The sequence below is a fragment of the Lissotriton helveticus genome, chromosome 1_1, assembly GCF_964261635.1.
Source record: "Lissotriton helveticus chromosome 1_1, aLisHel1.1, whole genome shotgun sequence".
NCBI lineage: Eukaryota > Metazoa > Chordata > Amphibia > Caudata > Salamandridae > Lissotriton > Lissotriton helveticus.
In genome coordinates, this window is record NC_136057.1 from 411,903,234 (window position 1) to 411,918,670 (window position 15,437).

Here is a 15,437-nt window from a genome sequence, read left to right on the forward strand (position 1 = left end):
AGGAAATTAACTGCGGCCCGCCGTGGTTAACCAATCTTCCATGAAAGATCCCATAGGAGTTACTTTCTTTTCTTTCTGCTTTCGCGCGGAGAGAGCATCAGTAAAAAACCCTCGAATTGGGCTCTGATACATGCACTAGTAACGGACAGACATTTGGTGATTGGTGATCACTTGTGGGGCTGGGGGCAATGTGATAGGCCTCCCCCCGGCATATTTTCGAAACTGGGTGCAGCAAACGAAATGATGATTGTAGTGAGTGAATGGTCCGAGGGGCACAGATACCACTGCTAATGACCGCCGCGGGCTGATGGGTTCCCAACATCATTTGCAGTTTCTGACTTTGGTGCATGAATAAAGATTTCCTCGTGGAGCCCTACCTGACACTAAAATGGCACCAGCGCTGGGAGCTGTCTTCTTCTTGGCCCTGTCACTGCATCTTTGGGATCACAGGAGCTACAGTAGGCTGGGCCTTTCCATGTGTTCCTTCCAGGACTGGGACTATTATTCTCTGGCGGCCGATGTCCGGGATACTGACACCAACTACCTGTTGCCTGACCTTAGGATGGCCACCAGTGTACAGTACAGTCCCCTGCCTGACCCCAAGATAGCTTACATAGTGGTCCCCCGCATCATTTTACTTCCCTGAGACAAAAATTGGAAATCGACCAGACCTTGAACCTATTCCCTAACCTGCTTACACATCAGGACTTGGAACCTGCGGAACTTACCCCTGACTGTGGAGAACAAGTGATTTGGCTGATGCCCGGTGGGGCTACCAGATAGTTAAAGAGGAGATGGGTTGTGCCGCCCCACCCCCCCCCACTGCGGTCACCTACCCAGTCAGACCTGGGGCAGATTTTCCCCACTTCTCTACGTCCTATCTTCCTCCTACCCCTTTACCCTATCTCCTTACCCTTACTTGATCCACTCCTTTTGTAAAGCGCTCTGATTCCTTCGGGTCTAGCCAGCGCTATATAATAACTCATTAATTAAATATGTTCCCATTTAGTACTCTTTCCCTCTTTATCTACTTCCCTAGCTCCTATCCCCTCTCCCCTTACCTGCTACTCTGCCTAGCCCCTGTCCTTTGTGCCCTTCGACTAAGCACTCCTTCTCCCCTTGCTGGTGAAAGATCCAATATTTATACTCTGGAGTCTCAAGGCAATCCCTGAGAGAGTCCACTGTGCCAAGGGAGTCACTCACAGCTGAGGTATGGTATGGCACCCTTTGCCAAAGCACTCCCTCTCCCCTTTTTGGGGAAGTATGTAGGACTTGAAGTCTCAGAGACCCCTCTGAGAGAGTCCACTGCATAATGGGAGCCTCTCACAACAGAGATAGGGAAGTGATACCACTTCCCCTGGGATCACAGCTTACTGGACTTTGGAAGTTGATTTGACTCTTCTCTCGGTTTGTGTCCCAGTCGCCCTTTCCCTCCTCTTTCCATGCGATGTCTCTCACCCTCCCCTCCTCTTTCCCGCCTTCAGTATCTGTCTACTTCCCCTGCTCCTACCCCCCTCCCCTGAATCCCTCCCCTTGCCTGCTTTTCCCCTTCCATATTTGTGCTTATTGTTTATCTCGACCTTACAAGTAACTATGTTGCCATGCTCTTATAACTTTGTAATCGATGAAACTTGTAACTTTGACCTGATACTCATGTAAAGATCTCTGAAACCTCTGGGTCTTGCCAGCGCTATATAAAACCATTAAAATAAAATAAATAAAAATAAATACTGATGGGAATTAATCAGGCGCTTTTTGGGGATTTGAGCCGCGAGTGTAGAGTCGTGTATTTGTGGAAGGCTGCCATGCTGTTCTTTCGCACAGTTGCGTTCAGTGCAGCGATATCGAAATGTTACTTTTACTGCATGCTTTCGTTTCCTTAGGCGCAAACTTAATGATTTTACACTGCTGGTGTCTCCTTTGGGGGCGGGGAGAGCGTCATTAAAGCCCTCCGAGGAGCTTACCAGTGTTTTGATTTAGTACCGATATGGGCAGGGAATCACCCCGTGCCTGGATGTGGAATGTAAATCTGGTGCTCAGGTAAAGCGCTCCAATACCTTCGGGTCGAGTTCACGCTATATAAATATGCAACATTTTCGAATAGTTTGGTCAATTGCAATTCCGGTATTGGTGGTTGTTAATGCTTCGGCGACTTCTGAGCAAGGCACAGAGGCGGAGCTCGACCTTGCACCCATAACCTTAGCGCACTTCGGTCGGTTATTTCCTTCTTTAAAACACATCAATGTATTAAAATTCGAGAACACGAGGGGAGTCGAAATTAATTTCTGTGTATTATGCCTTATAATAATCACATAAATAAACATTGCAGGAAGACTTTTTGTACATTTCCGTATGACCTCAACCTGTGTTTTCCCTTAACCCCTCTTAACAGCTGTGCGAGGCATCTAAAAACATGACTTCGGAAACTAGCTGCTTCCCTGCACCTAGAGCCTGTTGTACATTAGTGGAAATTTTAACCCGGGTGTTTAGAGGCAGATGTGGCAGTGCGCCTGGTCATCTAGTCGATTGTGGACTGCTGCTGCAGACCCGGGACTAGATGCAGCCCGTAGCATGCAGGGACCGCAAAGGAATAAACGCAGAAATATTGGAAAAGGAATTGTTAATCATGTTTCCCCTTTGTAATTTCTATTAGAGCAGTTAGTGGCTTGTTTAATTAACATCTGAGGCCAGTGTACTTGTGTTCCTGGCATAAAAGTCAGTCGTGTGGGTTTTGTTTTTCGTGGCAAATAGACTAGTAGCATTTTCCCTCAGTTGCACTTCCACTAATTGCTGTGATGTCTGGGTCGCATAACCATTTTGTTGCTACCGCCCTCACGTAACACATTTTACCAAGAATCCCTCTGCTACAAGCTGGTGCTGTGTGCCAGCACTGCCGCCAGTGTGGTGGTATTTTGCACGTGATAGTGTTGCTCATAGTAGGGGTTTCACTTTTTATTAGCCTGCCTGTGTAACATAGGGGGTTATCATCGGGCAGCCATTCATCGGGCGTATTGTCAGTTTTGAGATCTCTTCATTAGCGGTTTTGAAATTTCACTGAAAGTTTGATTCAATGGGGTTTCATTTATAATAGCCTGCCTCCGTGTAATTACTGAGCACTGTATGTGTACGCGGGCCAGGCCCTCGGCCAGAGACTTGTCATGTGGTTTTTAAGGCTTGGAATTAAATTTGGGGAGCAGCAGAGCTCTAAAAAGCTTGTTTTTAATGTTTTAACTTCTTTAAATATGATTCTGTACAAGTATGAAAGATGGCATGCTAGAACTGGCTTGACATCAAAAGCAATTTTAGCTGTGGACACTAAGTGGTAAAAAACGTCACACCTTCTGGCATGCGCACCTTTTGCTACAAGCCAGTGGTGTGGGCCAGCACTGCCGCCAGTATTGGGGTAAATTTGCAGCACATGATAGGGTGCCCATGTACGCCAATGGGTAGCCATTTGTCGGGCGCAACAGCAGTTTCTTGAGATCACTACAAGGGCTGCTTAGAAATTTTACAGAAAGTTTAATTGGAAAGGGGTTCACTTTTGTTTTATTAGCCTGCCTCCAATTATGGACACGCTGTATGTATGCCCATAGTAGGTTGTCATCGGGCAGCCATTTGTCGGGTGTAACATTAGTGTTGAGATCACTGCAATAGCTGCTTAAAAATTTCACAGAAAGTTTAATTTAACAAAGGGGTTTCAATTGTTTAAGAGCCTATCTCTGGGTAATTACTGATGCGCTGTAGGTATACGTGGGCCAGGCCCTTGAGCAAAGATTTGGTCAGGTGATGTCCACACCTTGTTTGAAGGAGTAAGGCAGGAGGTCGCGGAATATCCCGGTGCCTAACAAATATGTATGTGTTCTCATATAATGCGATAAGGCTACGCTAAAGTGCTCCCTACACCATGTCTTATTTCAGCTATGCTATTTGTCAAATACGCTCTGAGTCCCTCAGCTACGGGTCACCCAGCCCTGAAATGAGCCGGCATACTCTTATACTATTCGTAACGCCGAGGGTAATTACTAACAAAAACATGGAAATTGGAATTTCACCTGGCCAGATGGCTGTTATAATTCACTGGTGATAAGGCTAGCAAACTAGGGTTCCTACATGTGGGAGGCCATTTAGTGAACTATTTGTCGGACTGTGATTTTAATGAGGGTATGCTTCCTGGTCCTCGACTAAGGTACATGGTAGCAGTCAGAATGCACTTGGTACAAGCCAGCGCAGATCTTGTGATCTGGCCCCAATTTGGCAGTGGGCGCGAGTGGGCTTCAGCCTGTCATGGCCAGATTTCAATGGCCACCAGCTAACGCAACTGGTGCGACGCTAGCGCTCTCATTGAAAAGTCTGATTTCAATGTCCTGCAGGTTACGCAACTGATACTACGCTAAGCACTCTCATTTGGAAGTGTGATGTACTGACACTATGCTTAGCGCTCCCAAAATCTCTGAGAATCTGATGTTCTTCTTGTAACAGCTTGATAAGCTAGGTGCTCTTAATTGGATTTTTGATTACAACTGTTCCTCACTTATTGGAACTGGTGCTATGCTAGGCGCTCTCATTGAAAGTCTGATTTCAATGTTCTTACGTAATGCCACTGGTGCTATGCTAGGCGCTATTAATTAATTGGAAGTTTGATTTTCAATGTGCCTCACCTAATGCAAATGGCACTATGCAAGCTATGCTAAGTGGTCAGTACTGAAAGTATGATTTCAGTGTTCTTCAGGTAAATGTAACCGGTGCTATGCTAGGCCCTCCTAATTAGTAATAGGATTTTTCAATGTTCCTTCACTTAATGCAAATGGTGCTAGGCTGGGCGCTCTCATTGAAAGTTACATGCAATGTTCCTTATGTAATGAAACTGAGGCTATGCTAAGCGGTCAGAAATGAAAGTCTGAGGTCAATGTAAAGTTTTAAAAACCCTGTTTCAGGTCAGCCAGCAAGGTATTTATAAACGGTATATTAGCTGTTATTCGTGTGGTTCCATAAACAAGGCCTTGCGAATGAGAACAGATCCCTGCTTGTCAAAAAACGTGTAGACAGCCTGGTTGGTTTGCTCTAATTGCAAGCCACAATTTTGTGGTAGATCTTGCTCGTGGAGTTCGAATGTGTCTAGTCAATATGAAGCGCGAGGAACGCAGTGCGGCGCATCCACGAAGGGTCCATTGGTTTGCCACAGGATGGTCATTGACGTTTCTTCCAGATTTGAAGCAGGACTGCTTATTCTGGGCATTACATCAAAACGTTCCAAGCCGGGGTGATGTCACGTCGATATACTCCTAGTCTTTGATGTCAGTCTCGCGAGGTGCATGTCTCTGTTTGGTCACTTACATACCGTATCTGTACTTGTTATGTCACTCCATCCCAGGCTTTAGACCTTCGAGAGTTCCCTAGGCACGCGTGGGCGGTTACAAATGTAAATTAGGAATCGGTCAAGTAGCCATAGGCACGCCGGTGCTGTTACATATATGAATAAGAATTAAGAGTCTGCTGTCAAGTAGCATCTATGCACCCATCGCAGGGACAGGTATGCATTGGAAGCTGGTTATGGCACACTATAGCTCTGCACCTGTGTGCCGGTGCACCTTCACAAGATATGCCTGTGGTTTGTCACACAGTACCTATGCACCGTGGTACTCGTGATCACTTATATATAGTATCACACAGTATTTCGGCACCCTTGGGCCTAAACGCTTAGGCATTAGTATGTCTGTGTCGTGTCACACGGTACCTATGCGCCCTTTGTGTTTGTGCAATCAAGCTTTATTTGCCTGGGGTTCGTCACTCCCCCCCGCCCCCTTTTTGTGCTTGTACACGTATACTATTAGGTATTGTGTCACACAGTTCCTCATCGCCCTTGTGCCCAAACACTTATGCAGTGGATGTCTGTGTTTCGTGTCATGGTATCTACGCTTGGGTGCATTCCGGAATTAGTTGCCTAAGTCATATCATACAATACCTGCGCACCCTGTGCTTTTACACTTTTTGCACTAGATACATATGTGGTGGCACACAGTGCTTATGCAGCCGTTTTTGCTTGCGCATTCAATGTCCACGTTGTCACACCGGTCCTCTGCAACCTGGGCTGAGGGTAGGAAAAGGCATAAGGGACCAAGAGGGTATCTCTTATCCAAAGACTAGGAGCACTAATCATCTGTGTCTTATGTTCCTTTATGAATGGCAGATCCATGGAGGTGACACCTGGGAAGTGACCCATACCGCAATGACGGCAAGCTGTCAGGGCCACTTTTGCTACATGCCGATGGGTTACGCTTCACTATCTTTCAGTTCAAGAGTCAGGGTTTTCGCCATCCAAGACGCCGGTTTGGATTCAGCTCATTTGCTGTAGCCCATTGATTCTGTTTCATGTGAATTGCAAGTTTTTTAAACATGTGACTCGGGGATTTTTTTTTGCATCAGTACACTGTGACATAGTATCATGTACAGTAGTGACCGTTTTAGCCTGTCAGTGGGGCAATACATTGACAGATGTTCTGTTTTCATTTTTTACTACAGTTTCACGAGTTCAGGGTGCGTAAGTTAGGACCAAGCATAGAGTTTCAGGGACAGGGCAGACTGCGAGTGGGGCAATGCAGGGGACTGGGGCCACGCTGGAAATAGAAAGCAATCCGGATCATGCTCCTAGGGGGTAATGACCAGGCTCGCCTGGGACAAGGGGTTATTTGAGTCCAGGGGTGGGCGAGTTACAAGGCATGACGTTCCTAGTGGGCTGAGGGGGAGGACAGATAGTGGGGCAACTATGCTGTCCTGTGGCGGTAAGGTCATGATTGGTAAGCACAGTCTTCGGTCCTTAGCGGTAAGAACCATGTAACTCCAGCGGCAGGGACAGCTGGTAGGTAGGCTGTCAGGGTGCGGGGGCCAGGGACCGGGGGAGACTCTTCCCAGTGGGCCTGTGGCCACCCTTGCACGCGCATGTGCATCAGGGCGCAGGTATGCAGAATTTTGCAGCCCCCATTTATGGAGTTTAAGGCACAGGGCGTAGGGAGGGCCCGGGGGAGAATATCCGTCCGATAAGCTGTTCCCCCTGCGCATGCGCAAGCCTACTCCGGTGGAGTAATTTGTAGTTTGCTGGAATCTAGAGGCTGCCAGTCATTGACCTTGCCGTAGGCTCTAGAAGAGACACGCAGAAAGTGAATATATGCATTGTTAGATTTACGGTAGGAGTGTCTTGTGTATTAGAGTTTAAGGTTAGCCACATTACATCATCTGGCTAACAATGTATCTGGACTTTCTGCGTAATTGTACATAATGTGAATAAATAATGATGGAATTACTTTAATTTTTAAAAGGGGGTGCAAAGGCATCAGAAGTATGAGGGGATGGGGCGCAATATAAAGGTGTTCGAGCTCTAGTATAAGAAACGTCAGCTTTTAAGAAATATAATTCAGCCCAAGAGATAGTATCATCATTAACGGCTCACAGTCAACATCTAGCAACGGGCGGAGCCATTACAGCTTTTTCTGGGCAGGCAATGGGTGAAGAGCATCTCTGTACTCAGTTTCAAAGGGGGTGTTGGTCAGCTGCAGCCTCCAGGGGTTCATATGTTCCCACAGACATTCCTCTATACAAATACACACCTAGAAGAGCGAAAGTAGTAACACCAATCAGAGCGCAAAATTCACATTATGGAGCAGACGTGGGAGTTGCATTTGCAGAAGAGTACAGAATTTTGGGGTACCAAAAGACGAAGCCTGCCAACTTATACCGGACAGTCATCAGCGAGTTAGGATTTTAACCAGGCCATACGAGGGAAGAGAGGGAGCAAAGTGACAGTAAAACAAGATTCGATCCAAAATACCTATGTGCGAGCGCCATTAGAAACCCACATAAAAAAAATACATTCATAGTAAGGTGCATCTCATTCAATAACATTTGAAGGACACAGTCTGACAGTGCAGATCTTAGGGGAGGATTTTGTACCATTTCCAAGACTCCCTGCCCTGTTGGTCCATAAAGTTCACTAAAGACGATTTTATTTAAAGTTGAGCGAACATATAGGTAATGCTCCCCATACATACTCTTATTAGGCTGGGGAACAAAATAGAGGCCCATACCCGCTTCTTTTTTTTCTTCTTTTATCCTGCCCCCATCCTGAATTCAATGCAAGTAAAGAGAATTTGGTGGCTGCTCGTAAGATCTTCTCTCAAATGTCATCCTTGCCCAGGGTAACCAGACCCAGTCCTGCATTATCCTTGGCATTTGTGACTCTTCTTCTCGACAGCTACGCTTTCCTTACCATGAGAGACTTCACTGACAAATTTGTTAGTGTCTTGTCGCAAGAATGCCTTAACAACTTCAACAGATTACATGGTTTTCCCCATTGCGGGCCACCCCATGAATCGAATGGTGTATGAGCACTACTGGTTTTTAAGTTGCTTAACTTAAATTTCTAAAAATGAATCTGATGTGCGAGCTCAGCCTTGAAACAATTCAAGTATATTGCCTGCTCAGTAGTGTCCAAATTCCATCTTGCCCTCTGTTTCAGACACGCTTTTCTTAATTTTCCCTCAGGAATGCATATGATCTAGCATGATTTTACACTCTTTCCTATCAAGTCCTGCTTATGGTGGACCATGCCCATTAAGGCCATGAGAAACTTCTCTCCGCTGACAGGTCAGTAAGATCATCCTTCTTTACTGCCGTTTGCCCTGAAACTGAAGTGTAGCCAAAAACGGGTCAGGTGGGACACTGTCCCTCCATGGCTTGTAGGTCACCTATCTGTGCAGCGTGCCCTGTGCACTGTCTTCACTATTACTGTACAGCATAGTTGACCTTTACAAACGTTGAATGAATGAATGAATGAATGAATGAATGAATATGGGACTTCTATAGCGCATGGCTGCCCGGAAGCGTCCCAGCGCTGAGATTGCGGACAAACACCTGAGGATAGAAGCAGAAGAGGAAAGGTTATTGCGGGAAGAGGTGAGTTTTGAGAAGTTTTCGGAATCTCATATGATTAGGTTCAGACCGGAGTTGGATTGGAAGAGAATTCCAGAGGGTTGCGGCGATCACCGAAAAACGGCGTCCACCGGTTCGAGCTCTTTTAATTCGGTGAACCTTAGCCAGGTTGCCTTGCGCTGAACGTAAGGGTCTGTTAGGTATGTATGGGCAGATCATAGATTTAAGCATTGGGGGTCCTTGATTTTGCATGGCTCTGTGGGTGGTACATAAGGTTTTGAATTTGACCCTGTCTCGGATCGGCAGCCAGTGCAATGTCTTTAGGGCAGGTTTGGCTGAAACTCTACGGGGGGTTCCCGTGAGTATCCTTGTAGCGGCATTTTGTGTTCGCTGCAGGACATTGAGCGTAGCTTCAGGGGCGGCCAAAAAAAGGGCATTGCAGTATCTAATCTAGACAGTATTAGACCTTGCATGAGCATTTTTTGTGAGGTTGCAGGGAGTAGTGGAAGAATCTTCCTGGTTGATCGAAGTAGACCAACACAGGTGCCGGCTATTTTTTTTGTTTGTGTTGTCATGGAGAGGTTTTGTTCCAGCCAGAAGCCTAAACTTTTAATTTCGGACTTGGGCTGGGGAAGGGGTCCTAGGCATGAAGGCCACATAGCAATGGGGAGGGACGGTGGTTGGTGTCCCAAGAGCATAAGCTCGGTCTTTGAGCCGTTGAGCTTAAGCTTTGAGTTGGACATCCAAACGTATATACCTTCTAGGCAGTCATGGAGGTTTTTGATTTTTTCTTCTTCGAGTGAGAATGATACGATCATTTGGGTGTCATCAGCGTAAGTGACGGCTTTTATCCCAAATGGGGTGACCACATCCTCCAGGGGGGCCATATATGTGTTAAACAGTGTAGGGCTCAATGAAGAGCCCTGTGGAACCCCACACTGGAGGGAAAGGATATCTGATCGCATGTTCCCTTCACAGACCTGGAAGGTACGGTTTTCTAGGAAGGATGAGAGCCAACAAAGTGCTGTGTTTCTCACTCCTAGCTCAGATAGTCGCTGGATTAGAATCTTGTGGTCGACTGTATCAAATGCAGCGCTTAGATCCAGGAGGAGCAGTAGAACCGATCCCCCTGAATCCAAGATGCATCTGGCCTCCTTTACCACTTTCAGGAGGGCTGTCTCAGTCCCCTGGCCTGGACGGAAGCCTGTTTGTGAGGGTCGGAGGAGGTTATTGGATTCGAGGAAGGCTGACAATTGCTGGTTGACTGCCTTCTCTGCGATCTTACTCATGCCAGGCAAGAGAGAGATCGGTCGAAGGTTGGTTAGATCTGAGGGGTCATGGCCTGTTTTTTTCGGTAGTGCCTTGACCATGGCATGCTTCCAACTGGGGGGGACCATTCCTTGGCGCAGCGAGGTGTTAATAAGGTTAGAGGCCAGGTGAGAGATGGTAGGACGTTGGCTAGCACCTGTGAAATCAAGAGCCCCAATGCTTCACAGGTATCAGATAATTGACTGCATTCTCTGAAAGTCTCCTGCAGCTCAATGCTGCTGCCCATCAGATCCCCATGTGGGCATTCGGTTTCTGCTCTAGCGGACCCTCTAATTTCTCTTGAGTGGGAACGAATCCAACAAGTCATTGGTGGCTATAAGGCGTCCTTCCCTGACATGGGCGAATCTAGCATTTCGACTCCAGAGAACTCCATGGTCTCGCTTCAACTAGAACTCCCAAGAGAGAGCGCTTTCACCAGCAAGTATCTTGCCCTCCACACTCCTCCAGATGAGCATCAAAACTCTGGATCAGTTACAAGGTGGTGTTGGGCCACAAGAGGTAGCAACTCTTACACCCTCCAGAAGGGCTCTCATCTTCCTACCACTGCAGGTGAGGACGATGACCAAACTCAGAGCTGGACTGAGAACAGCAACCAGCCCTGGCTGATTGATGCTCGACCGGCCCTGGGAGGGGGGTGGGCGGGTGAGAGTATGCTAGTAAACAGCACAGCTATCGCTGTTGTTACAGGGGGCCGATATTGCAGTGGGGAAGCACTCGGTGCCTGCTACAGCCAGTCCGGCCCTGACGAAACTGGATCTCCTACAGGAACACATAGACACACGCCATTGCATAGTCTGTGTGGCACTGCCCAGCCATAAAAAATGTTTTGGATGTGGATAAGGGGAACAAAGGAGGTAAAAGGCAAAATCTGAATTATGCAAAACATTTCCAAGGCAATGGAGAACGGAGCACTGCAGGGGTAGAGAACAGATGCTGTATGCATAGTGATGAATCAATTTATAGTGTCAACAATGGACTAATTCTTTTTGATGCACTTAAAAATGATAAAAACACTATTCATGCCCTTAATATGAAAGTGGCCACTCACTTCCATGGAAGAGGCACCAAATAGTCATTAGCACACAGACAAAAACATGTACAATGGCACATCAATTTCATCACACCACCAATTCTGTTTCTGCCACTTTCCACTACTTACTAGCTTGCCTCTAAGCTGAAGAGCACAAAGAAATAACAGAAACACAATGTCATACTACTGAAGACAGTAACAGAAGGTCGTGATGCAGCAGTACAGCCTTAGCTGTTTGCTAGACTACTTGAGTAGTGGTCTTTTGATCCGCAGCACTTGCAGTCAATGTAATGAAAACCGAATAACCTGGAGAAGAACTCAATATTGTTACTTCATAAATTAAACTAGACCAATTTAAAACTTGGCCAAAAACATTTGTGTCTGCTGAGCAAGTTGACATGTTGGTTTGATAAATGTCACGCATCATAGGAAGTCACCTCTAGTTGTTGATCCTGCCAGTAGTATACACTTATCTCAAAGATTAAGCTATGCATGTGTAGGTACACGTAAGCAGTACAGTGAAACTGCAAATGGCTCACTGCATCAGTTACAGTTTCCTTGATCACTCCCTCTACCACTTGGACAACTGTGGTAATTCTACAGCTAAAACATGCCGACTTTCCAGAACGTGTCCAGTTATCAGACCATGACCTATCCAGGCTCGGCCAGTTACTACTGAGGATCAAAATATTATGAGAAGCTAGCATTAAACATAGCAATGCTGCACACAGCAGGATGATTTATTTTTGATTCTCAGCTTATTTGAAAATCTGATATCACAACTATGGAAAGAAGGCAATGAATTACATTCCAGAGTAATTTTTGTAATCTGAAACTATTGATCACATGCCATACTTCTCTTGAAACGGGATATAGGTTATCCAGATTTCAACCATAGTACCAGCAACAATTGGACATTATTTGGTTTAAAGGTTTTTTCAAGTCCATAAACCTTTCTCTTTCAAAAAGCATACTTGAGTATGTGAAAAGTAATTCATTTAATGGGTCACTGTCAATGCAAGCTTACACACTAGAGAACAATGAACACAGGAAAAAAACCCTGTATCAAATTGTTTCCCAAAATACATACCCGTTGTTGAGAAAATTCCACCAATAATACCACACAGTCTCACTAAGAACTGCCAAAATGGCATATGAGACTCAGTCACAGTCACCATTAGTGAATTAATGTCATATTTCATGAAAATGCCTGACACGCCATGGCTGCCTGATGCATGATCAATCACACGTTCCTGAAAAGAGACAAAATATTTCAAATGATCAACAAATACAAAGAAACCTGCAACATTATGATTTTTCATGTCGAAATTACTAACACAATAAGCTAAACAAGGCAAAGTAAATATTTTTTTTTAAAATCTTTAAGAACATCTCCCAACATTTCTCCTCTGTTCGTTGAGGTGGTAAATAAGCTCATTGTAGCCACCAAATCTGTTGCTCCTAATGAACCTTGCCCTCCTAAAACCCTGCATCTGGTCCCAAGGACATTAGTCACACATCTTCCCATACTCTTAAATACAACCTGGAAAAAGGCATCAATCATACCTTTAATAAATAAACCCTCATTGAACCCCTTGGAATTTAGTAGTTTTCAACCTATTTCACTACTTCAGTTTCCTGCTAAAGTAGCTCAGAAAGCTAGGACTATAGAATAGGCATCCTTTCTTGCTACTAACCAATTGCTCAATACAATCTCAGCATGGTTATAGACATAGGCACAGCACAAAATCGCTTTAAATGCAGCTACAGAGGAGATCAGCGAGGTAATTGACAATGGTTGTGAAGTTGCCCTCAGTCTTTTAGATTTGACGGCAGCCTTGGACACCGTCAACCAAAAAGTACTTTTGGCCTGCCTGGAGCGTATTGGAATCAGTGACTCTGCCCTACGTTGGGGTCTTTTCTAGCGGGCGAGAGCAATCAGTCACTCTTGGCAATTTCATCTCCAAGCCGTTCTCTCTTCCATGTGGGGTCCCTCAGGGGTCCGTATTAAGCCCTACATTGTTTAACCTCTATGTTACTCCCCCCTGACAAAGCTAATCCTTTCTTTTGGGTTCTGTATAATAGTGTCCTATGCTGATAACACTCCTATATTGGTCTCCATTACCACTGACTAGCTTGAGGTAGCCACATGCTTCTGTAATTGTATGCAGGAGGTGGGAAAATGGATAAACAAAACTAAACGGTGGGAAAACGGAGGGTCTTTTATTTGCTCACGATACTTAATTCAGGTCCCCATGTGGTGGCCTCAGGATCAGGCAACTTGACCAGTTCGGTTATGAAAGTAAAAAAATCTTGGTGTCTATTTTGACGACAAGCTCACCTTTTCAGACCACATCAGTCAAGTCACGTTGACACGTTTGTATCTTTTGAAAACCCTTAGGAAATGTTTTGACTTTATCCCTTTTGAACTTAAGAAAACGGTAGTTGTCACCCTTCTACTATCTATAATCGATTAATGTAAAGTCTAATAAGAAAAATGCTACTTATCCGGAATGTATCTGTTCTTGGCATACGGAGCTGTAGAGTCATATGCTGTGCATAGATCACCATCTAGTGTTGGGTCGGATGTTTACACTTTGGTTTTCTTCGAAGAATCTTTCCAGTCACGAGGTCGATGACTTTCGGTGATAGTGCGCATGGGCATCGACTCCATTGTTAGATTGTTTTCCCCGCAGAGGGTGATAATGGAGTAGTAAAGTACCAGTTACTTACCTTCGGTAACGATGTATCTGGTAGAGACGATTCTAGCTGCAGATTCTTTCACATAGAATTATCCCCAGGCGTGAGACTGGACCCGGAAAACTTTTTGCCACAGCATCCCTGCGGGTCGGCACCACGTGGCTCCTCCCTGACATCCTCCTCGTCCATGATGTCAGCGAGGACACATAAGTCCCACCCCGGCACGCCTACGTCAGTTTTCTCCGGAGAATTCTTCCGTGCCACAACACAGAGCCATCACCAGCAAAAACTGTGAGTATACTGGAACAGTGTGCGAAAAAACCTCAATAAACAGAAGGAAAAGAAACAATGGTGAGGAACAGAATCATCCAGAATAGAGCCAGGCACTGAGGCACCAAGATCTGGATGGAAAGAACAGGGCACCGCTAATGGAAAGCAATCCTGCAAACGAATACAACAGCCTCCCCGGGGCAGAAGCATATGAAAATACACATCAGACCAACAAGGCTGCAGCCACTGCCTGAAACATAAGGGGACACACCCAGGTCAGAACGTAGAGCAATGACCAGTCAACCTCAGACTACACCAGTAGGGAGAAAGTCTCCCGAACACCGAAGTCGAGACCAGCCAAGGCACCTTGGCCCCAAGGACTGCCATAGGCAGGAGGGCCATCAACAAAGGAAAGAAGAAGGAGAAAAAAGCACAAGCAAAACCCCACATTGGAGACCAGAGTGCAGGGACGCAGAAGTGCCTACAACGTCCAAATTGGAACAACAACAACAACAACAACAACAACAACAACAACAACAAGGCGAGTATCCCCCGAAGGAGGGGGTAAGAAAGACACCAGCAAAAGCAACCACCCGGAGGCAGGCGAGTGCAGAAGACCAAGAGGGCCCTCGCAGAATGCGGAGGAAGGGCGGGCCGTGAAGGAATCCGTGGCTAGAATCGTCTCTACCAGATACATCGTTACCGAAGGTAAGTAACTCGTACATCTGATAGAGACTACTAGCCGCAGATTCCTTCACGTAGAATAGATACCCTAGCCATACCCAAGGGGAAGGAGGGTCTGCGAAAGGACCTCCTCAGCCCAGGCAAATCGAGACCCCGACAGTGGAAAAAAAAATCGCCAGAACAGGCAAATAACCCAGTCCTCCCCCAACAGTTGATGAGCCACAGGGACAGGGGAAAAACCCCAGTCCCCCCTCCCCCCTCAAGCATACTAGCACCGCAGCGCCGCGCAGAACACCGCTCCACAGGCGGTGTATTACCACGACAAGCGACGGCCCTGCCATCACCTAGCAGGAAAAGGAAGGGCCATACGAAAAGAGACCACCATGGACCTCTACCGGAAGCCCTGGGTACAGGCAAGACGAGAGGAGACTAGTAGTCATTGTGCCAGGGACCTCCATCGGAAGCCCTAGGCACAGACAATACCAAAAAGAGGTCAACAGCC

At 46.2% G+C, this 15,437-nt stretch overlaps 1 protein-coding gene across 2 annotated transcripts in view; it reads right to left on the reverse strand.

The window, feature by feature from the left end:
- Nucleotides 1–15,437, reverse strand: part of ERGIC2 (ERGIC and golgi 2) — a 278,318-nt gene that overhangs the window by 62,199 nt on the left and 200,682 nt on the right. For both annotated transcript variants that reach the window (XM_078673761.1, XM_078673762.1), the window contains exon 13: nt 12,372–12,534. In XM_078673761.1, coding sequence (XP_078529887.1) covers nt 12,372–12,534 — 163 coding nt within the window. The remainder of the gene's footprint in view (nt 1–12,371; nt 12,535–15,437) is intronic.